The sequence below is a fragment of the Pongo pygmaeus genome, chromosome 4 (assembly GCF_028885625.2).
Source record: "Pongo pygmaeus isolate AG05252 chromosome 4, NHGRI_mPonPyg2-v2.0_pri, whole genome shotgun sequence".
NCBI classification, from domain to species: domain Eukaryota; kingdom Metazoa; phylum Chordata; class Mammalia; order Primates; family Hominidae; genus Pongo; species Pongo pygmaeus.
In genome coordinates, this window is record NC_072377.2 from 42,159,227 (window position 1) to 42,184,755 (window position 25,529).

The 25,529-nt window shown below is 37.4% G+C and overlaps 1 protein-coding gene across 2 annotated transcripts in view; it reads left to right on the forward strand.

Annotated features, from left to right (window-relative positions):
• FBXO4 (F-box protein 4) overlaps nt 1-25,529 on the forward strand; it is a 201,982-nt gene that overhangs the window by 52,357 nt on the left and 124,096 nt on the right. Inside the window, exon 6 of one of the 2 annotated variants that reach the window (XM_054488455.2) lies at nt 15,418-15,494. The exons of the other annotated variant lie outside the window; for it this stretch is intronic. Coding sequence (XP_054344430.1) covers nt 15,418-15,467 — 50 coding nt within the window. The 3' untranslated portion in view covers nt 15,468-15,494. The remainder of the gene's footprint in view (nt 1-15,417; nt 15,495-25,529) is intronic. 2 annotated transcript variants of the gene reach the window in all.

Genomic DNA, 25,529 nt, shown 5'->3' on the forward strand with positions numbered 1-25,529 from the left:
TAGACTCCATTGTTGCTTTGTTATACTGAAGCAAGAGATCTAAAGTAAGTTTGCTCAGTAGAAAGAATATTGTGTGTATTAATGAGAGACTGGCTAACTATATTAGAGTATATATGGTATATAGTTCTATTACTAATCTTATTTTACAGAGGAGAAAATAAGGCTCAGAAGGGCTAAAAATTGTACAGAACCATTCAATAGTAAGTAATAAGCTGGTATCTCACTATACTAAACTACTTTTCTTATTATTAGCTTTTAAAAACTTGTGGCAAAATATTCATAACGTAAAATTTAACATCTTAACCATTGTTAAGTGTATAGTTTAGTAGTGTTACCTACATTCACATTTTAGAAACTTTTTTGATCTGGAGACTACAATTAAAAGTGTGTTAGGCTGTTTTTGCATTGTTATAAAAGAATACCTGAATCTGGGTAATTTATAAAGAAAAGAGATTTAAATGGCTCATGGTTCTGCAGACTGTATGAGAAGCATGGTGCCAGCATCTGCTTGGCTTCTAGAGAGGCCTCAAGAAGCTTACAATCATGGTGGAAGGAGACGAAGACACAGCATGTCACATGGTGAGAGTGGGAGCAAGAAAGAGAGTGGGGAGAGGTTCCATGCTCTTTGAAATAATCAGATCTCACATGAACTACCAGAATGAGAACTCACTCATCACCAAGGGGACAGTGCTAAGCCATTCATGAAGGATTTGTTTCTATGATCCAAACATCTCCCACCAGGCCCCACGTCCAACTTTGGGGATTACTTTTCAACTTGAGATTTGGAGGGGAAAAATATCCAAACTATATCATTCATCCCCTGACCCACCAAATCTCATGTCCTGCTCACATTTCAAAATAGAATCATGCCTTTGCAATAGACTCCCAAAGTCTTAACTTGTTCCAGACTTAACTTAAAAGTTCCAAAGTTCAAATCCAAAGTTTCATCTGAGACTCAAGGCCAAGTTCCTTCCACTGATGAACCTATAAAATCAAACACAAATCAAATAAATTACTTTCTTCCAAGATAGGATGGTATTATAGGCATTGGGTAAACATTTCCATTCCAAAAGGGAGAAACTGGCCAAAAACAAAGGGGTAATAGGCCCCATGCAAGTCTGCAACCCAGCAGAGCAGGCATTAAATATGAAAGCTCCAAAATAATCTCCTTTGATCCCATGTCCTGCATCCAGAGCACACTGGTGCGAGGGGTGGGTTCCCAAGGCCTTGGGCAGCTCTGCTTCTGTAGCTTTGCAGGGTGAAGTCCCTGTGGATGCTGTCATGAATTGGAGGTGTGTACCTGCAGGTTTTCCAGGCTCAGGATGCAAGCTGCCCATGACTAACATTCTGGAGTCTGAAGGGCAGTGGCCTCCTTTCCACAGCTCCAGTAGGCCATGTCTGTGTGGGGGCTCCAGCTCCACATTTTCTCTTCACAGTGCCCTAGTAGAAGTTCTCAGTGAGGGATCCAGCCCTGTAGCAGGATTCACATCCTGTGAAATCTAGGAGAAAGCTGTCAAGCCTCCTTCATGCCTGCATTCTGTGTGCCTGCCACTTAACACTATATGGAAGCTAGTAAATCTTGTGGCTTGTGACCTTCAAAGCTGTTGCTCAAGCTGTACCTGGGTCCTATTGAGCCAAGGCTGGAGCTAGAGCTGCTGGGATGTGGGGAGCAGTGTTCTGAGACTGAGCAGGGCAATGGGGCCCTGGATCTGGCCCCCCAAACCATTCTTTACTCCTAGGCCTATAAACCTGTGATGTGAGGGGCTGCCTTGAAGACTTCTGCAATGCCTTTGGAGTCTTTTTCCCATTGGTCTTAGATATGAGCCCTTGGCTCCCTTTTAGTCATACTAATATCTCTAGCAAGTGGTTCCTCCACAGCCTGCTTGTATTCCTCTCCTGAAAATGCTTCTTTTTTCTCTGCCACATGGCTAGCTTGCAAATTTCCCAGAGTTTTACACTCTGCTTCCCTTTTAAATATAAGTTTCAACTTTAAGTCATTTACTTGTTCCCATATCTGATTGCAGGCTGTTAGAAGCAGACTAACTCTTGAACATTTTGCTGCTTAAAAATTTCTTCTGCCAGTTACTGTGTCATCACTCTTAAGTTCAAACTGCCACAGATCCCTAGAGCCTGGACACAAGGCAACCAAGATCTTTGCTAATGCATAACAAGTGTGACCTTTGCTCGAGTTCCTAATAAATTTCTCTTTTCCATCTGAGACCTCCTTAGCCTGGCCTTCACTGTCCATATTTCTCAAAAAACTCCTGACCTCAGGTGATCTGCCTACCTCAGTCTCCCAAAGTGCTGGATTACAGGCGTGAACCACCACGCCTGGTCACTGTCCATATTTCTATCAGAATTTTGGTTACAACGATTTAATCATTCTCTAAAATATTCCAAACTTTTCCTCATCTTCTTTTCTTCTTCAGTGCCCTCCAAACTCTTCCAACCTCTGCCCATTGCTCAGCTCCAAAGCTGCTTCCACATTTTCTGGTATCTTTATAGTAATGCCCCACTTCTGGTACTAATTTTCTATATTAGTCCATTCTTGTGTCTCTATAAGGGAATAGTTAAAACTGGGTCATTTATAAAGAAAATAGGCCTAAGTAGCACACAGTTGGGCAGTTTGAATGAGAAACTTCGTGCCAACATCTGCTTGGCTTCTGCTGAGGGCCTCAGGAAGCTTACTATCATGACCTGAGGTGATGGGAAGCCAGCATGTCACATGGTGAGAGTGGAAGCAAGATAGAGATGGGGAGAAGCCATGCTCTTTTAAACAACCATATCTCTTTTGAACTATAAGAGCAAGAGCTCACTCATCACCACTTTGTAAAGGGGATGGCATAAAACCATTTATGAGGGATTTACCCCCATGAAAAAAACATCTTGCACCAGGTCACACCTCCAACATTGGAGATTATATTTCAACATGAGGTTTGAAGGGAACAAAAATTCAAACTCTATTACTTAGAAAATTATAAAAGTACTAAAAACTCAATAACAAACACGTTGTTTAAAAAAGTGTGAAATGAAGAAAATATAGAAAGAAGAAAACAGAAAAGCGTTTATAATCTCTAAACCCAGATAGAACCACTTTAAACATTTTGGTAAGTGGTTTTTTTAGGGTTCTTTCTAAATATTTAAGTTTGTATGTATTTCTTAAGTAGTAGTATTCTGAAAATAACTTCTGAATGACACTTTGTTTAACCTATAAACTTCAACTGATATTGTGTTAGATTGTGTTGGCTTTATTTAGTGGCCAAGTTTTTCTCATATATAATCTGTAGACACCTAACTTTCCCAAATTTTTTCTTTCAAAATGAAATAAACATATATTTTTATTCATTAAAAAACTTTAAGTTCAAGTCTTTTACATTTATTTTTATTTGATCTAAATTTGTGGACTTTGACCAAGATTCCAAACTCCTGAGTTTACTTTTAATTTTCATTCCATCATACATCATGCTTCTATTCTTGGAACTTGGTGTTGAGGGCAAAGCCCTCTTGACACATTCCATGAGAGCCTTAATTCTATTGGGATAAAGGTATTGATCCTCTTAAGCAGACATCAGCAATTTTTTTTTTTTTGTAAAACGCTAGATGGTAAATTTTTTCAGTCTTGTAGACTGTGTAGTCTTTTTACAGGCAATGCATAAATGAGCATTAATGTTTTGCAATAAAGCTTTATTTCAAAAAGTTTAAGCAGTGACTGGATTTTGCCCCTATGTCTTAGTTTGTGGCCCACTACTCTCAAGGTAAGATTGGTTAATTGGTGTGAATCTGCATAATAGTATTGCGTTCCAGACAACCATAGGTCATAGAACTCTCTCAGGTTGTTGGATTAAAGTCTTCAGGCAGGATTGTGGTCTTCAGTACTCCAGAGGTCTTATTGCTTCTCATTATTAAAAGGTGACAATCTATCCACATTTCTTATGTCTCTGCCTTTATCACTTATTTCTACCCAGTGTTAATTATGTTGCTTGAAGTAGCACAGCTATAGTGCACAATCATATCTACCACTAAGTATGTTATTAAAATTCTCAAAACTATACCTCCTCATTAACTGTGTGTTAGCAAATGTTTAACAATCACCTCTCAGGAAAAGACAAACAAACCTTGATTTGTAGTGTTTGATGATATCTGTGGTTCAACCACTCCCAGCATGGCGAGTTTGAAACTACCAACATGACATCACTCAATGTGGAGGTAGGAGGAGATGAGCACAATGGCTTTCCTGAGCCAGGGCAAGTTGGTGCCAGCATACCACTGTTAAGCTCAGCAGGTCCCCTGGCATGGCTAGGACGTGTCCTTGGTTTTTGGTTACTATTTATATTTCTAGAAACTACAACCTTAAATTCTGAGGCTTTCTATTATCCAGGAAGTCTGCAACAACAACATGCTTCACCTTCTGCTAAAGTGTATCCTCTCTTATCGCTAAAGACTTCAGGTACATTTAAAATGATCCTATGCCCTTCATAGGCTTTCTTTCTGCTTTCAAAAAATACCACCAGAAGCTTAATTATAACAATCTGTGCTAAGCCTACATGAATCAATCTAAAGACAAAACAAAGCAGAGGGAGGAGCCAAGATGGCTGAATAGGAACAGCTCTGGTCTACAGCTCCCAGCCTCAGCGAGGCAGAAGACGGGTGATTTCTGCATTTCCATCTGAGGTACCGGGTTCATCTCACTAGGGAGTGCCAGATAGTGGGTGCAGGACAGTGGGTGCAGCGCACCATGCGGGAGCCAAAGCAGGGCGAGGCATTGTCTCATTTGGGAAGCGCAAGGGGTCAGGGAGTTCCCTTTCATAGTCAAAGAAAGGGGTGACAGACGGCACCTGGAAAATCGGGTCACTCCCACCCTAATACTGCGCTTTTCTGATGGGCTTAAAAAAACGGCGCACCAGGAGATTATATCCTGCACCTGGCTGGGAGGGTCCTATGCCCACGGAGTCTCGCTGATTGCTAGCACAGCAGTCTGGGATCAAACAGCAAGGCGGCAGTGAGGCTGGGGGAGGGGTGCCCGCCATTGCCTAGGCTTGTTTAGGTAAACAAAGCAGGCGGGAAGCTCGAACTGGGTGGAGCCCACCACAGCTCAAGGAGGCCTGCCTGCCTCTGTAGGCTCCACCTCTGGGGGCAGGGCACAGACAAACAAAAAGACAGCAGTAACCTCTGCAGACTTAAATGTCCCTGTCTGACAGCTTTGAAGAGAGCAGTGGTTCTCCCAGCACGCAGCTGGAGATCTGAGAACGAGCAGACTGCCTCCTCAAGTGGGTCCCTGACACCTGATCCCCGAACAGCCTAACTGGGAGGCATCCCCCAGTAGGGGCAGACTGACACGTCACATGGCCGGGTACTCCTCTGAGACAAAACTTCCAGAGGAACGATCAGACAGCAGCATTCGCGTTTCACGAAAATCAGCTGTTCTGCAATCTCCGCTGCTGATACCCAGGTAAACAGGGTCTGGAGTGGACCTCTAGCAAAATCCAACAGACCTGCAGCTGAGGGTCCTGTCTGTTAGAAGGAAAACTAACAAACAGAAAGTACATCCACACCAAAAACCCATCTGTACATCACCATCATCAAAGACCAAAAGTAGATAAAACCACAAAGATGGGGAAAAAACAGAGCAGAAAAACTGGAAACTCTAAAAAGCAGAGTACCTCTCCTCCTCCAAAGGAATGCAGCTCCTCACCAGCAATGGAACAAAGCTGGATGGAGAATGACTTTGACGAGTTGAGAGAGGAAGGCTTCAGACGATCAAATTACTCCGAGCTACAGGAGAAAATTCAAACCAAAGGCAAAGAAGTTGAAAACTTTGAAAAAAATTTAGACGAATGTATAACTAGAATAACCAATACAGAGAAGTGCTTAAAGGAGCTGATGGAGCTGATGGGGCTGAAAGCCAAGGCTTGAGAACTACGTGAAGAATGCAGAAGCCGCAGGAGCCGATGCGATCAACTGGAAGAAAGGGTATCAGTGATGGAAGATGAAATGAATGAAATGAAGCAAGAAGGGAAGTTTAGAGAAAAAAGAATAAAAAGAAATGAACAAAGCCCCCAAGAAATATGGGACTATGTGAAAAGACCAAATCTGCATCTGATTGGTGTACCTGAAAGTGATGGGGAGAATGGAACCAAGCTGGAAAACACTCTGCAGGATATTATCCAGGAGAACTTCCCCAATCTAGCAAGGCAGGTCAACATTCAGATTCAGGAAATACGGAGAACACCACAAAGATACTCCTCAAGAAGAGCAACTCCAAGACACATAATTGTCAGATGCACCAAAGTTGAAATGAAGGAAAAAATGTTAAGGGCAGCCAGAGAGAAAGGTCGGGTTACCATCAAAGGGAAGCCCATCAGACTAACAGTGGATCTCTTGGCAGAAACTCTACAAGCCAGAAGAGAGTGCGGGCCAATATTCAACATTCTTAAAGAAAAGAATTTTCTACCCAGAATTTTATATCCAGCCAAACTAAGCTTCATAAGTGAAGGAGAAATAAAATCCTTTACAGACAAGCAAATGCTGAGAGATTTTGTCACCACTAGGCCTGCCCTAAAAGAGCTCCTGAAGGAAGCACTAAACATGGAAAGGAACAACCGGTACCAGCCACTGCAAAATCATGCCAAATTGTAAAGACCATCAAGACTAGGAAGAAACTGCATCAACTAACGAGCAAAATAAGCAGCTAACATCATAATGACAGGATCAAATTCACACATAACAATATTAACTTTAAATGTAAATGGACTAAATGATCCAATTAAAAGACACAGACTGGCAAATTGGATAAAGACTCAAGACCCATCAGTGTGCTGTATTCAGGAAACCCATCTCACGTGCAGAGACACACATAGGCTCAAAATAAAAGGATGGGGGAAGATCTACCAAGCACATGGAAAACAAAAAAAGGCAGGGGTTGCAATCCTAGTCTCTGATAAAACAGACTTTAAACCAACAAAGATCAAAAGAGACAAAGAAGGCCATTACATAATGGTAAAGGGATCAATTCAACAAGAAGAGCTAACTATCCTAAATATATATGCACCCAATACAGGAGCACCCAGATTCATAAAGCAAGTCCTTACAGACCTACAAAGAGACTTAGACTCCCAAACAATAATAATGGGAGACTTTAACACCCCACTGTCAACATTAGACAGATCAATGAGACAGAAAGTTAACAAGGATACCCAGGAATTGGACTCAGCTCTGCACCAAGCTGACCTAATAGACATCTACAGAACTCTCCACCCCAAATCAATAGAATATACATATTTTCAGCACCACACCACACCTATTCCAAAATCGACCACATAGTTGGAAGTAACACTCTCCTCAATAAATGTAAAAGAACACAAATTATAACAAACTGTCTCTCAGACCACAGTGCAATCAAACTAGAACTCAGGATTAAGAAACTCACTCAAAACCGCTCAACTACATGGAAACTGAACAACCTGCTCCTGAATGACTACTGGGTACATAACGAAATGAAGACAGAAATAAAGATGTTCTTTGAAACCAACGAGAACAAAGACACAACATACCAGAATCTCTGGGACACATTCAAAGCAGTGTGTAGAGGGAAATTTATAGCACTAAATGCCCACAAGAGAGAGCAGGAAGGATCCAAAATTGACACCCTAACATCACAATTAAAAGAACTAGAAAAGCAAGAGCAAACACATTCAAAAGCAAGCAGAAGGCAAGAAATAACTAAAATCAGAGCAGAACTGAAGGAAATAGAGACACAAAAAACCCTTCAAAAAATTAATGAATCCAGGAGCTGGTTTTTTGAAAGCATCAACAAAATTGATGGACCACTAGCAAGACTAATAAAGAAGAAAAGAGAGAAGAATCAAATAGATGCAATAAAAAATGATAAAGGGGATATCACCACCAATCCCACAGAAATACAAACTACCATCAGAGAATACTACAAACACCTCTACACAAATAAACTAGAAAATCTAGAAGAAATTGATAAATTCCCCAACACATACACCCTCCCAAGACTAAACCAGGAAGAAGTTGAATCTCTGAATAGACCAATAACAGGATCTGAAATTGTGGCAATAATCAATAGCTTACCAACCAAAAAGAGTCCATCACCAGATGGATTCACAGCCAAATTCTACCAGAGGTACAAGGAGGAACTGGTACCATTCCTTCTGAAAGTATTCCAATCAACAGAAAAAGAGGGAATCCTCCCTAACTCATTTTATGAGGCCAGCATCATCCTGATACCAAAGCCAGGCAGAGACACAACCAAAAAAGAGAATGTTAGACCAATATCCTTGATGAACATTGATGCAAAAATCCTCAGTAAAATACCGGCAAACTGAATCCAGCAGCACATCAAAAAGCTTATCCACCATGATCAAGTGGGCTTCATCCCTGGGATGCAAGGCTGGTTCAATATGCACAAATCAATAAATGTAATCCAGCATATAAACAGAACCAAATACAAAAACCACATGATTATCTCATAGATGCAGAAAAGGCCTTTGACAAAATTCAACAACCCTTCATGCTAAAAACTCTCAATAAATTAGGTATTGATGGGACATATCTCAAAATAATAAAAGCTATCTGTGACAAACCCACAGCCAATATCATACTCAATGGGCAAAAACTGGAAGCATTCCCTTTGAAAACTGCCACAAGACAGGGATGCCCTCTCTCACCACTCCTATTAAACATAGCATTGGAAGTTCTGGCCAGGGCAATTAGGCAGGAGAAGGAAATAAAGGGTATTCAGTTAGGAAAAGAGGAAGTCAAATTGTCCCTGTTTGCAGATGACATGATTGTATATCTAGAAAACCCCATCGTCTCAGCCCAAAATCTCCTTAAGCTGATAAGCAACTTCAGCAAAGTCTCAGGATACAAAATCAATGTACAAAAATCACAAGCATTCTTATACACCAATAACAGACAAACAGAGAGCCAAATCGTGAGTGAACTCCCATTCACAGTTGCTTCAAAGAGAATAAAATACCTAGGAATCCAACTTACAAGGGACATGAAGGACCTCTTCAAGGAGAACTACAAACCACTGCTCAATGAAATAAAAGAGGATACAAACAAATGGAAGAACATTCCATGCTCATGGGTAGGAAGAATCAATATAGTGAAAACGGCCCTACTGCCCAAGGTAATTTATAGATTCAATGCCATCCCCATCAAGCTACCAATGACATTCTTCATAGAATTGGAAAATCTACTTTAAAGTTCATATGGAACCAAAAAAGAGCCCGCATAGCCAAGTCAATCCTAAGCCAAAAGAACAAAGCTGGAGGCATCACACTACCTGACTTCAAACTATACTACAAGGCTACAGTAACCAAAACAGCATGGTACTGGTACCAAAACAGAGATATAGACCAATGGAACAGAACAGAGCCCTCAGAAATAACGTCGCATATCTACAACTATCAGATCTTTGACAAACCTGAGAAAAACAAGCAATGGGGAAAGGATTCCTTATTTAATAAATGGTGCTGGGAAAACTGGCTAGCCATATGTAGAAAGCTGAAACTGGATCCCTTCGTTACACCTTATACAAAAATTAATTCAAGATGGATTAAAGACTTAAACATTAGACCTAAAACCATAAAAACCCTAGAAGAAAACCTAGGTATTACCATTCAGGACATAGGCATGGGCAAGGACTTCATGTCTAAAACACCAAAAGCAGTGGCAACAAAAGCCAAAATTGACAAATGGGATCTAATTAAACTCAAGAGCTTCTGCACAGCAAAGGAAACTACCATCAGAGTGAACAGGCAACCTACAAAATGGGAGAAAATTTTCACAACCTACTCATCTGACAAAGGGCTAATATCCAGAATCTACAATGAACTCCAACAAATTTACAAGAAAAAAACAAACAACCCCATAAAAAAGTGGGTGAAGGACATGAACAGACACTTCTCAAAAGAAGACATATATGCAGCCAAAAAACACATGAAAAAATGCTCACCACCACGGCTATCAGAGAAATGCAAATCAAAACCACAATGAGATACCATCTCACAGCAGTTAGGATGGGAATCATTAAAAAGTCAGGAAACAGCTGGTGCTGGAGAGGATGTGGAGAAATAGGAACACTTTTACACTGTTGGTGGGACTGTAAACTAGTTCAACCATTGTGGAAGACAGTGTGGTGATTCCTCAGTGATCTAGAACTAGAAATACCATTTGGCCCAGCCATCCCATTACTGGGTATATACCCAAAGGACTATAAATCATGCTGCTATAAAGACACATGCACACGTATGTTTATTGCGGCACTATTCACAATAGCAAAGACTTGGAACCAACCCAAATGTCCAACAATGATAGACTGGATTAAGAAAATGTGGCACATATACACCATGGAATACTATGCAGCCATAAAAAGTGATGAGTTCATGTCCTTTGTAGGGACATGGATGAAATTGGAAATCATCATTCTCAGTAAACTATCGCAAGAACAAAAAACCAAACACCGCATATTCTCACTCATAGGTGGGAATTGAACAATGAGAACACATGGACACAGGAAGAGGAACCTCACACTCTGGGGACTGTTGTGGGGTAGTGGGAGGGGGGAGGGATAGCTTTAGGAGATATACCTAATGCTAAATGACGAGTTAATGGGTGCAGCACACCAGCATGGCGCATGTATACATATGTAACTAACCTGCACATTGTGCACATGTACCCTAAAAGTATAATAATAATAAAATAAAAAATAAAAAAAATAAAAAAAAACAAAGCAAAGAGAGGCATCAATCTATTTTGCAGTTAAAACTTGTTTGTAATAGCCAGGAGGAGCTCAGTCTGTCCTAACCTGGGGGCTTAGTGCAAATTTAATATAGGGATAGTCTTAAGAGTCTTAAGAGTTATTTTAATTCCAGTCTTTTTAGGGAATGAAGAGACTGAGCCACTCATGGTAATGTTAAAGTAAAAAGCTTTGGGGGGTGTGTGTTAAATTAAAAAATTACATAATCTATTAATTAAGACTTTTGACTGAGAATTAAAATATTAAGAGATAAGGAAGGTTCATAGAAAGTCTCCAGTATATATTCAGGATGACATTTGGAATAATGAATTTTAGTGAGCAAACATATAGGTTAATACTTTCTTGTGTTGTCATTTCTCCATATTCCAGGATGAAATGAATAAAAAAGGATAGAAAGAGTCTTGAAGTTAATGAATTTCTCATTCCTTACTCCCTTTTCTTTAATCTCCATATAGCACACTATCACCAATTTATCAACATACTTCTAAAGCAGGAAATTGGAACATAAAACACATCCTTATGATAACTAAAAGCATACAGGCAGGAGTTGTAAATTATTTAAACTTTCTTAGGGATTGTGATTCCAAAACATTCCTAAGTGAACTATTATTGCTATTAATCACCTTTATAGCCAATAAATTATATTTTATGGTTTTTTTGTGCCAAATGTATGCATCCCTTTCTCTGTGAATTGAAGAGCATTTACTTAGATTTATCCAATAGCATCTTAAATATATGAGAACCATTTTAGGTTACACTTTAGCTACCTGTGTATTTTTTTTTGTTTCTTTTAACCCAAGTATTTTTTTCTGAGATAAAAACAATATATGCTCATTATTAAACAATTGGAAAATAACAAGATTTATAAATAAAACTGAACAATCAACTGTAACCCTAACACTTGTAGAGAACTACTGCTAACATTCATAGTGTGTCATTTAGACCTTTTCTATACACATAAATATTATGAATAATTGGAAATACACTCTCTATACAGTTTCAAATGCTAACATCCTCACTACATATATATAAGAGCCTTTCCCTGTACTGTAAAATATTTCAATTCTGTAATTTTTATCTGCTGAGTCATAGTCTATCATATGGATACTTCATAACTTAATACTATATCATTACAATTCCTCAATCCTGTATATATAATTTAAAATCCAAATAGCTATGAAAAGTATCTTTGTAACTCATTTGGTGGCATCTGAGCTGGTTTGATTTAATTTGGTGGCAAGATTCAACTGAACTGATTTGTGGTTATTCGTTAATTTATCCCAGTTAGAGTGAGATATTTCACAACCAAAATATTAACAAGATTGATTATGAAGTATTGCCTGAAACCTTCAGGGGTTCAGTATATGCATTCTAAATTTTTTTTTTTTTAATGGTAAGTTAAAAAAAAAAAAAAAACCTTCCAACAGTCCAAAATAGAAGATTATGGATTTTTTGGGTTTGGATTTTTTTCTTTTTATTGCTAGTATTTCAAGGAACATTTATATGCAGAAATCTTTTGCATACTTCGTATTATTTCTATAACGTATACTCTACTGAATAAAAAGAAAATACGTGAACATTGTTAAGGCTATAGTTTTTCAATTATTTGCCAGAAATCTTTACCACCAGCAGTGTATGAAACTGCTCAGCCTATGACATCTCTTGGTTTAATAATTTAAAAATTTATTTGGTGGGTGTCTTCTAATTTCTTTTTTGTTTTTTTTTTTGCTTTTTTAATATATATATATTTTTATTATACTTTAAGTTCTAGGGTACATGTGCACAACATGCAGGTTTGTTACATAAGTATACATGTACCATGTTGGTGTGCTGCACCCATTAACTCTTCATTTACATTAGGTATATCTCCTAATGCTATCCTTTCCCCCTCCCCCCACCCCACAACAGGCCCTGGTGTGTGATGTTCCCCTTCCTGTGTCCAAGTGTTCTCATTGTTCAGTTCCTACCTATGAGTGAGAGCATGCGCTGTTTGGTTTTTTGTCCTTGCTATAGTTTGCTGAGGATGATGGTTTCCAGCTTCATCTATGTCCCTACAAAGGACATGAACTCATCATTTTTTATTGCTGCATAGTATTCCATGGTGTATGTATGCCACGTTTTCTTAATCCAGCCTATCATTGTTGGACATTTGGGTTGGTTCCAAGTCTTTCCTATTGTGAATAGTGCCACAATAAACATACGTGTGCATGTGTCTTTATAGCAGCATGATTTATAATCCTTTGGGTATATACCCAGTAATGGGATGGCTGGGTCAAATGGTATTTCTAGTTCTAGTTCCTTGAGGAATCGCCACACTGTCTTCCACAATGGTTGAACTAGTTTACAGTCCCAGCAGCAGTGTAAAAGTGTTCCTATTTCTCCACATCTTCTCCAGCACCTGTTGTTTCCTGACTTTTTAGTGACGCCATTCTAATTTCATTGCTGTTTTAATTTGCATATATTTGATGAATAATGAGCTTAAAATTTCTTTGTATTTTTATTATATGTCTGGATCACTTCTGTTGGTAGTCAGTCCTTTGCTGATTTTTCTATTGGGTTGCTAACACTGAAAAAAATTATTTATATAAATATTTATTTACAAAATCATATCTATCTGTATTGTTGATTCCAAATAGTCTAATTTGCTTACTAATTCTGTTTGTGATAATTGATGTAGTCGAATTTATTGATTTTGCAATTATGTATTTTTTATTATTATTATACTTTAAATTCTAGAGTACCTGTGCAGTATGCACTGTTTTGTTACATAGGTATGCACGTGCCATGGTGTTTTGCTGCACCCATCAACCCGTCATCTACATTAGGTAATTCTCCTAATGCCATCCTTCCCCTAGTCCCTCACCCCCCCAACATGTCCTGGTGTGTGATGTTCCCCTCTCTGTGTCCATCTGTTCTCATTGTTCAACTCCCATTTATGAGTGAGAACATGTGGTGTTTGGTTTTCTGTTCTTGTGTTAGTTTGCTGAGAATGCTGGTTTCCAGCTTCATCCATGTCCCTGCAAAGGACGTGAACTCATCCTTTTTTATGGCTGCATGGTACTCCATGGTGTATATGTGCCTAATTTTCTTTTCCAGTATATCACTGATGGGCATTTGAGTTGGTTCCAAGTCTTTGCTATTGTGAATAGTACCACAATAAATATACGTGTGCATGTGTCTTTATAGTAGAATGATTTATAATCCTGTATTTTATTTTTAAAGGAGTGATACCTATATTGTATAACATACTCTGTATTGTCTATATGATATAAATTAAATGAGTGTATAATTAATATCCTTTATATGCTCATTTTTGCCTACCAAATTTGCTAAAATGTGAAGGAGGGGTTATTATGCACTTCTAATACTGTCAACTTTATTTCTGTCAACTTTAGCATTTTCTGTCAACTTTAGAATTTTCTGTCAACTTTAGCATTTCTGTCAACTTTAGCATTTTCTAATTTTCATATTTGCTATTGTGAGAGCATTATTCAGTAAACAAGTTTTGTGATAGTCATCATTTTATTATGAATTGAAATGTTTTTCAACATAAAATGATTTTCCTTATATAACTTAATTATTTACCTGAATTTTTTCTTGGTCTTTTCCTAAATGTCTTGGCCCATCATTTTTCTTTTAACTTATCTGTGCTATATTGTTTAATTTTTTTTAGGCAAACTGATTTTGTGTTGAATTTAAGCCATTGCAATTGCTTTGTCTGCTCATTATATTTCGCTTTGATTCTTTTGTTAATAATTATTTGATACTTCTCCTTTTCAGTTTTTAAAAATATGTCATATGTTTCTCCAGTATTTGTGATAGTAAATGCCCTATTTTAAAATTTTACTAGTGTCATATTTAAATTGTATATTTTTTAGTTTTTAATTATCAGACTCAATACTTAAATATTATCATTTGAGTCCCCATGGTGTAAATCTCATTATTCGGCCACATTTTATTTCCCTTCTGTTTATCATACCTCTGCCTATCATCATTGCTAATATAATTTCACATGTTCTTCTCATAATACAGCCTATCAGGACAGAGATAGTGAATAAAACTGTCCAGTAAATAAAAAATAGTAAATCAAATAGTAAATAGATATAGTAACCCCCATTAGATAATATGAGGTTACTATTCATTTTAATTAGCAAATTTTATCCATGGCATTTGTAATAGTTTCTAACAATCAGCTTCCTGTCAATTTTAGTTTTTAGTGTTGCTATTATTTTATATTTTTGTGTTTTTATAAGTGTTTTACTTGGAAAATGAAAAAAGAGAACTTAGTCAATCTGATAATGTTATCTAGATGCAAAGTAAAATCTTTCAAATTTACTTTATGCAGACTAAATAATCCACCTCCACTTCTTTAAATTAACTCTCTAGAGCTCAAAAAGTGATGTTAAATATGGCAAGATTTAGAGGGGTAGCTCAGCTAGGGTTGTAGTTATTTGTGGTAGTTGGTCATGTGTTATATTACAGGGACATAAGGGCTCACTCTCTGATGTCTCACTTATACTCTTGGGCTTTGGATCATCTTTCTTTCTGAGAGGGTGTCAGGAAATTTTCCTTTATGTCAGAAACAATTAGCTCCATGCTTTTCTTCCCTTGTTTTCTCTGCTCTACAGAGCAACAGATCTCATTCCTCATTTGGCCAGGAGTGTATGAAGATAAGTAAAACCCAAGTTGCCAGATTGAAGTGCAGGTAGGAGAACAATAAACGGCTGTTATTTATCTTAGTTTTCATCTTCTTATGTGCGACATCTCTGCATTGAAAAATAAATTAACTCTGGGTGATTGCAATCACTTCATCTTTCTTGTCTTCCTTTCCCTTCCCTCCCCTCCCCCTCCCTTCCCTTCCCCCCTCCCCTCCCCCTCCCCTCCCCCCTTCCCTCCCCCTTCCCCCCTCCCCTCCCCCTCCCCTCCCCCCTCCCCTCCCCCTTCCCCCCTCCCCTCCCCCTCCCCCTCCCCCTCCACACTCCCCCTTCCCCCCTCCCCCTCCTCCTCCCCTCTTCCTCCTTCCCCCTCCTCCCTCCCTCATCCCCCTTGCCCCCCACCCCGTCTCCCCCCCTCCCCTCCCCTCCCCTCCCTTTCCTTTCCTTTCTTTCAAGACTGAGTCTCACTCTGTTGCCCAGGCTGGAATGCAGTGGTGTGCTCTTGGCTCATTGCAACCTTCACCTCCTGGGTTCAAGTGATTCTCCTGCCTCAGCCTCCTGAGTAGCAGGAATTACAGGCATGCACCACCATGCCCTGTGAATTTTTGTATTTTTGGCAGAGATGGGGTTTTACCATCTTGGCCAGGCTGGTCTCGAAATCCTGACCTCAAGTGATTCGGCCACCTCGGCCTCCCAAAGTGCTGGGGTTACAGGTGTGAGCCACCCTGCCCAGCCCAGCTTTCCTTCTATGCATGAATACTCCAGGGTTGATGTGTTTCTGTCTCTGTTGACACCCTGAGCTGCATGGAGGGACTTTTTATTCTTAAGTGTATTAGGTATTTTTCCTTCTTGCTGTCAGTACCCAACTTCAGTCTGATTCTCTCCAAGTTGGGTTCTCTTCAATAGAGAACTTCTATCTACCCTACTTCTCAATTTCTCATATTGTGATAGACCCAACCTTCATTATTTCTTGCCTAGATTGGACAACAAAATCCTCTTTACAAATATCCCTGCATTCAGTCTCACACACTCTTTTCCAAGCTCTTCTCCAAACATCCAGCCTTGTGACTTTTCTACCATCAAATCAGAGTATACCATTATCCTACTAAATATTCTAAATGCTTCCCATTGCCTTCAAGGGGATGGTTTAGCCAAATGCATAATTCCCTTCACATTCTCATACTAAACCATCTCTTTATTAACTTATTCAACAGAGCCTAGAACATTATATTTGCTAAATGAATGTTTTCAGGCAATATGAGTAAATATTTGTGGATTTGCCGATGGTGAATATTCTGTTCAGGTGCAACACTGAAAGAAATAGGACTACAAGGCACAGGTAAACAAAGCTAGTAATAGAAAAGCAGCAATGTCAGAAAGTAGTTTCCAATTTACTTCCTGGAATCTTTATAATTACTAAGGGATGGTTCCTATTTAAAATAAAGTTTAAAGAATGAAAAGAAAATTTTCAGGTTTGGTGAGGTAGTAGAAAGGAAGAATATAGGCTTAGTGTTAGAGTCTGTGCAGGAGAGAGGTGAAGTGTGCTTTTAAGGAAGTCAGCCTGCGTTATAATTTTGACTTTTTCACTTACTAACTTGGGAGAATTACTTAACTTCCTTGAGATTTGGTTTTCTTGGCTAAATGGTTATTACTAGAATCTACCTTATAAGCTGAAAACTAACCCAGCTCATTTAAGAGCTTAACATCATAAGCTTTCAGTAAAATATAGCTATTAATGTTATTATTATTCTTAACCTCAAAAGAGAAAACTGTTAGCTTTTTGCTAACTTTGTAAAAGAGAGTTGAATGACATAAGCCATTAGCTGTTCCTTAGTCTACAGGAAAAGTCGAACTGTTAAAATAAAAATAGAGAAAATAAGCCATTTTATACTCATTGATTTCAAATTTTCTATTTAAAATTTCTGACTCTTATCTTTTTTCCCTTAGAGTGAAAGGTTAGACATTTGACTCATAAAATACACTTCAAACTCAGAATTCACTTATGGTAGTAATAATCATTGAAACTGTAACTTAAAAAATAAATTCAGAAAGTATTGCATAAGGCTAGATGAGAGCAGTCCCCATCCTTGAGGTAGTTCAAGGAGAATTTAAAGGCAGGTTCCACCTACATTGTGATATAAAAGCCCTCATTTCACTTAAAATTTTTTTCTGGTCCTACTCTCTATTTTCCTTCCCTCTAGGCTCCATTGTTTGGCCCCATTCAAAGCAAGATTTGCCATCTTTTTGACTAAGAGAGAGAGAGGAAAAAAAAAATCCAAACCCTATAACAACTGTTGACTGTAAAATTGCTTTCACTTGGAGGCACAGGTGGAGCAGGTGGAGAAAAGATATAAAAACAAGGAAGGATTGAGTTATTTTCATGGAATTTATTGGTTTAAGGACACATCTAGCCTACTATTCACTTTCTTCCATTCTGAAACATAATTGAATTTCAATGAGCTTTAGGACAAAGAACAAAATGTGATGCTACTGTTTGTATTTATGTACCAAACACAGAGGGCACTTCAAAGGAGTGTTCCCTTTCTCCAAATCATTTGTTTGGGATGTTTATGTGAACTTTTGAACTTTGTTCTTTCACTCAAGTGCTAACCTGAGGCAAGATAGCACAAAGACCCAAAATTATGATATTATTACCTCTCAGAAGGCATAACACCACAAAAATGCAAACATGTTCTAAATACAAGGAGAAGGTTTGTGAATCCTTAAAAAACTTCTGTTATTCCTTTTCTCATGCAAAAAAATAAGATAGGTTTTAGGTGGATAAAACAACAGAATTCTAGAATTTATATAAATTGTTGTGATTTGTTTTTATTTTCATTGTTGTTGCCTTAATGTGGAAATGTTACAGTCATCCTGCTGTTTGTAGAGAACAAAATGTCCTCTAGTTTAAATCCATTTAGCTTTAATGCCTGAGTTCAGATTCATGCAAGTAAATGCTACATTCTGTCTAACTAGAAAATGATGAAACAAATAACACACAGGAGTTTATGAATATGTTATTATCTAAGAATAAACAGTGTTTTTACAGAAAAATCAGACCTTTAAGATTGCAATCTTAATGAGAGGCAATTAGACTTGGTTTTCTTAGAGATTATAACATTACATTCATTTAGAAAGCTTTATCCTAAGTAAAATGGAAATAATAAATATTAATTTCATTGTAATATAATGCAACCATCTCTTCCAAACTTGACTTCTCAGTCTCTGGCCCTTCAAAAATTTCTTTAACCACCAATGTTGAACTGACCTCCCCTAACCTGGGAAGTTAAATAATTTTTCAAAGGATATGATCAAATCTCTGTTCCTGCATGCCTACATATATCTATTTTCAGCTGGGGTGTTCTCAAATTTCTAAGTTCAGTTTAGGCACTGAAATACCTTAGAAATGAAAAACCATAGAGACATGTAATTGTAATAAGCTCCTTGTGAGGAATATTACTGTAGAGAAATGATCTTACATTTTCCTGACCGTTACACAAGCCTGCGTGGCATCTAATTACAATGCCTTTTTGCAGCACGAGTGTATTGAAAACTATGGTATATGCTAAGAATATTCAAGTTTCAAATTAACTAATGAAACATTTGCTTGTGTGCATTTTACCATCTTCCTGTAATTGAAAGTAATGGCAAAAATCACAATTACTTTTTTACCAACCTGATAATAAGCTCACCAAAGGCATTCTTCATTTCTATTACAGTATTTTTAATCTCCAGCATTTCATTTTGGTTCTTTCTTAGGATTTCCATCTCTCTCCATACATTACTTGTCTGTTCTTGTATGCTGTCCACTTTATCCATTAGAGCTTTACCATATTAATCATAGTGGTTTTAAATTCCTGGTCTGATAATGCCAATGGCCCTGCCATATCTGATTCTGGCTTTGATGCTTACTCTGGCTCTTCAACTTGTGTTTTTTGCTTCTAGTATGTCTTGTAATTTTTTCTTGACAGTCAGAAAGGATGTAATAGGTAAAATGAACTGTAACACACGACTTTTAATAACATGGTGGTAAAATGTGAGGGGAGAGAAAATGTTGTATAGACCTATGTTTAGGTCTTAGTCTTTAGTGAGCCAGTATCTCTGGATTGTGAACTTCACATGTCCTTCTCATTCCCCATCCACCTTGTGTGGCACGGGATAGCTAAAGTGGGCTGGAGTTGGGTATTTTCCTTTCCCTAGGTCAGTTAGATTGTGGGAAATATCAGCAGGTTAGGCTCTGGTTAAATAGTTTCTACCGAGGGCAGATCTTTTTAGGAAGAAGGGAATGCTCTTCATCTTTCTTGAAGGGTATACTTAAAAATAATTCATTTTTCCTTTCCCCTGCTCAAAGTATGAGGATGTTTTTCTATGATATTCACTGTGAGAACATGGTAGCGCTCCAGGAGGTAGAACTCACAAAAGTGTTGGGGCCTTGATGACTGGGTCCCCTGGATGTTTTAAATTCTCGTGCTTGTCTGCATTGAGACTCCAGCAATTATTCATCAACTACAGTTGAGGTTTTCCTACCCTGGCACTGGGTTTCATGGAGGTTGCGGCTCATGAGTTTCTGGTTTGATGAGCTCTGTGATTCTCTTTATTCACCTGTCAGTCTTTCCAGCTGGGATGTAGACGTTTGTCCTATGATCTCACTTCTCTTAGGATCTAATAAGAGTTGTTGACATTTTGGTTTATTCAGCTTTTACCTGTGTTCAGGACAGAGTGATGACTTTCAAGCTTCTTACATTGCTTCACCAAAACTCAGAAATGATTTTGATTTTAAAATATATTTATCCAAAAGACCAAAAAAGATATAGAAGATCTGAAAACAAAACTATCGAGCTGACTTAAAGCTGTGGAAAGCACTTAGCCACAAATGACAGAATTCACTTTCCTTCTAAGGCACATAAATGCTTAGCAAAATTTAGATCATAATGTAAGTTGAACAAATTTCAAATAATTGAAGTCATTTGGGGCATGGTTTCTGATCACAGTTGAATAAGTTCAATATTTAAGAAAAAAACGGCCACAATGATGTTAATATTGAACACAATACCCGTGAACCTGATATATCTCTTTTACCCTAAAGAATTTCCAGTTTGCCTTAGCATGGTAGCTTGTAAATTAATTAGATATTATCATTGATATACTTAATAAGAAATGCTTATGAAAAAGTAGATTCAAATGTCAGCAGTCAAGGGGTGACTAATTTCTATGTAAGTAAACATATATGTATAATTAATGTAATTAAGTTTACAGTGGCATTTTAAAGCCAAAATAACTATTAATTCAGAACTTTGCATAGAACTTGGCAATCTAAATTATTTTATGATAAAAATAATAAATAAATACATTCCTTTACAATCTTAGCAAGTTATTGTAGAGAAAGATGAGAAAAAGCATTAAGTTGAAAAGTTATTACTGTAATTTAGGTAATTTACTTTAAAGCTCCCTTTGTATACATTAAAATATATTTGCCTTGGAATATTATTGCAGATCCAATTAAACAGTTTGAAGATCAGAGTGTGCACCCAATTAAAAGATCAGCAGTAGTCAGGTGCTCTATATGCTTACTGTTATTTCTTTATTATATTTGTCGAATTGCTCAAGTCAAAGATGTCTACCCTCTAATGATTTGCTAATTCAAGAAGTATCATCCCAAAATAGCTCCCCATTGCTTTCCCTATCATCTGCTCCTTATTCATCCTAGTTCAAACATTCCACCTTAGATTCAGACCAAAGATTACTAATAAAATGCTTATAATTACGAAGCATATTATTGGCTACATGACTGCTGGGTCTATTTAGCAGTTTAAGATTTTGCATCAATTTCACCAAAACTAGGGCAGGGGAAATATGGCAGGGACCGAATATATGCCTGGTGGATGCACATTGATTTTAGAGGGACCTAGTGGGTTCTGACAGTTATCTATGAAGTAGGATTTAGCCCTGGGGTGCATCTTGTGTCCCTCCTTTAATTCATACAATAATACCATCATCATAAAGCTACATTCATAATTTTAATGTATTACTAAATAATTTTACATCTCACACAGATAAGTTTCTGATTTCAATGAATCTCCTTTGATCTTTTTACTCATTCAATGATTGCATTTTTGAGATCCTATATATCCCATGCACTAAAACTGAATGTTAAAATTTTGGAATACTGCCTGGTTTAGAATCCCAAGGAAATTTAGACACATGCAATTCATTAATTCACTCAAAAAATAGTTCAGTGTGGTGGGCAATCTATCAGACATTGAGCCTATATAGAATAAAGGATTCATAGTCATTGCTTTATGGAATTTACAGTCTATTGCGTATTCATGTGGATGGGGAGACACATTCATCAAAGTTCAAACAATGTAATAGAACAACAGCGATGACTGCTATGAACATATATGGGTAGTGGGAATTTCAGAAAAGACTTCTCTGAGAAAATAATGTTTGAGCTAAGATCTAAAAAGTAGGAGTTAACCAAGGAACTTCCTCAATATCTGACTAATGCTCCAGGAATAATACCAATTCCCTAAAACTCTTCAAATTACAAATTTTAGTTATTATCATTTTGGACAGCATTGTAGATAGCTTTCTATTTTTTATCTAAGTTGTGAAATAACATTACTTTAATAGCATTTTTATTAGACTGTGGAAAGAGAAGCAGAGGGGAAAAGTAAAGCAAAAATAAAAAAAATGTATTAATGGCTACTATTTATTTTCTTGGCTTTGGACTTACTAATTTTAATATTAGGCCAGGCAACTTCTTTGACCTTTTATGGAAGAAGTTCTTGCTCCTGACTACCAAAGAATACGCATTTTCTGCCCCCACCGCTGAATAAAACTCCTTCCCTTTTGTAGTCTACATTTATATTGCCTTGTCTCTTCCTCATTGTCATGAACTTTATTCTACCACATCTTAAGGACAAAAGCCAAAGTCTAGATGAATTAAATATGATGGGTTGCTTAGAATGTCAGGGTCTGCCTCATCACCATCCTGGGTGAGTCAACATTCACGTTAACGTCCCTTTCTATATCTCACTCTTATATCCATATCCCCAGCCTCTACTAACCTGCTGACCACTTTATCAAAATAAGCCTCCCATGATGATACCCTGGGGCTTAGCATCACTAAAACTCTTCTTCAGAATTTTAAACCATAACCTTTGTAATGTCAACCACAAACTATTTACTGTCCACCAACTTTCTTATTTCTACCAAAGTGGCAGTTTATTATCCAATTATGTTCTCCCAGTTTCCTGGCTGTCTTCTGTTAAATCTTGAATCTGCTCCTAACCTAAAACCAGGCTGATGATATCGTCCTCAGAAATTCCTGGTCTTTTCTCTGCTTAATCCTGTGAGGTCTTTTTATGAAAGCATAAGCCTGATTAACTTACCCCACATACATTCCTGGGTTTCCTTTCTGGGCTCCTAAACATTGGTTGAGAAATAACCAAGCCATGCTTATTTGTCTCTTCAGAGTCCTGCTATCAAACTCAAATGGGTCTTCAATGCTACTCAATAATTCTGGTGTAAATTTCTGTTGGACTCTGGTATATTTCCACTATTGTAAAATTTTTTGCTCTCTCCTAAAATCCTTAACTCTAACTCCAGCTCTGCCTTTTAACTCACAGAAGGTGATTTTATCTCCTAATCTGTAGAGGTATTTAAGAACTTATATTGCTTGATCTTCCTCAACTTTTTGTGCCTTAAGTATTTATATACCTTCCGGCCGGGCGCTGTGGCTCACGCCTGTAATGCCAGCACTTTGGGAGGCCGAGGACGGCAGATCACCCCAGGTTGGGATTTTGAGACCAGACTGACCAACATGGAGAAACCCCGTCTCTACTAAAAATACAAAATTAGCCAGGCGTGGTGGCGCATGCCTGTAATCCCAGCTACTCGGGAGGCTGAGGCAGGAGAATTGCTTGAACCCAGGAGGCAGAGGTTGCAGTGAGCCGAGATCGCACCATTGCACTCCAGCCTCAGCAACAGGAGCAAAACTCGGTCTCATAAAAAAAAAAAAATTATATACCTTCATCTTCTATTTCCTCTTAGGAAGAAACATCTGTCCTCCTATATAATAAATAACACACTGGTTTATTTAGATTTTCTCTAGCTCTTTATATGCTATTGGAATATAGTACACATTACTAGTTGGTTTATTAAAACTAATAATAGTGTAAGCAGTCAATCCAAATCCTACATATGAAATTAAGTATAAAGTCTTTGTTTATTTGAGGTATATGAACATGATGGTTTACAAACATTTAGTGGATCAGAAGACTTTGGTGCTAAAATCAAGAGTCTGGTGTGGCTTATAAAAATATGTTTTTTCTATTGGGAATCTTCATGGACCCATACAGTTTTTTACCCTTACCTTCCATTGCTAAAAGGAAAAACGGAGAAGCACAGAAGAAGAGTGGGGTCCCTTATCCAAACTTATAATCCCAGAGCTAACATTTCTGAGTTCTATTGTGGAAGGCAAATGGTAGACTGTTTGGGGACAGCAATGGTCTGTAGAAAACTATTTTCTTGATAAGACAGTCAATCAAAAAGTTTACATGAAGAAATTAATTACAATGGCAGGTTATTTCATTGGGGAGATATTTTTGGATTTGAATTGTTATGTAAAAGTGTTTTGGAATTTTTCTTTTTTTAAAATTTGCTTGCAATTGATTGGAAATCTTGAAGAGCCTTCATCAAATAAGTGATTTCTAGAGTAAAAACAAATTTTGAGTTAAAATCTTTTCAGCAAGTATGCTGCCTTATTCTTTCTACTGCCAGATTTGAAGACTTCTAGTTATAGTATTCTATTAGCTTCTAAATGTTTTGTAGGCTGATTTTTAAGAAATAAATGCATTCTTCAACTGTAAGTCATGCTCTTTTAAGTGGAGAATAATAAAATTGAGAGGAGAAAATTGTGATCATTATAAACACTATTTTTTAATTTGCTTTTAAATGTAAAAACATATTGTAAACCCTTTTTAATAGACTTAAGTATTACTTAGTAGCATTAGTTTTAGTGACCACAGTACCTTCTATCCTTTATAAATTCATTTAACAAATATTTGTTGAGCATCTACTATTTATCAGTGACAAGGATAAGGCACTGAACAAAATATACAAAACTTTTCTTCATGAAGCTTGATAATATTTTCTTATACAGCTGTGTTGCAACTTTTTATTCCCTTTTTATATTTCTGCATGAAGTACTTAAAATTTTTCCCAGATTTATTGATATATATTTGACAAATAAGAGTTACATGTATTTAAAATGTAGAGGATAGTGTTTTGATATACAAAAACTTTGTGGAATGATTACTGAAATCAAGCTATTAAGCATATGCATCATCTCATAGTTACAATTTTTTTTGTGGTAAGAAAACTTATGATCAACTTTCTTAGCAAATTTCAATTATATAATTCAGTGTCAATTATAGTTACCTTGCTTACATCAGATCTTCAGGACTATTTATCCCATATAACTGAACCTTTGTACCCATATTAGTCAGGGTTCTCAAGAGAGACAGAACTAATAGGTTATATATATATATATATATATATATATATATATAGTTATATATATATATATAGTTTTATATATATATATAGTTTTATATATATGTATATGTATATAAAGGGGTGTTTATTAAGTATTAATTCACATGATCACAAGGTTCCACAACAGGCCATGTGCAAGCTGTGGAGCAAGGAGAGCCAGTTCGAGTTCCAAAACTGAAGAACTTGGAGTTTGATGTTCAAGGGCAAGAAGCATCTAGCGTGGGAGAAAAGTGTAGGCTAGGAGGCTAAGCCAGTCTAGTCTTTTTACATTTCTCTGGCTGCTTTATATTTGCTGGCAGCTGATAAGATGGTGCCCACCAGATTAAGGGTGGGTCTGACTTCCCCAGCCCATTGACTCAAATGTTAATCTCCTTTGGCAACATCCTTACAGACATACCTAGGATCAGTACTTTGTATCCTTCAATCCAATGAAGTTGATGCTAAGAATTAACCATCACAAGTCCACTCCTAGACAACTTGAACCCATACATATCTCCTGAGATCATACATAGTCTTCAAGTAAG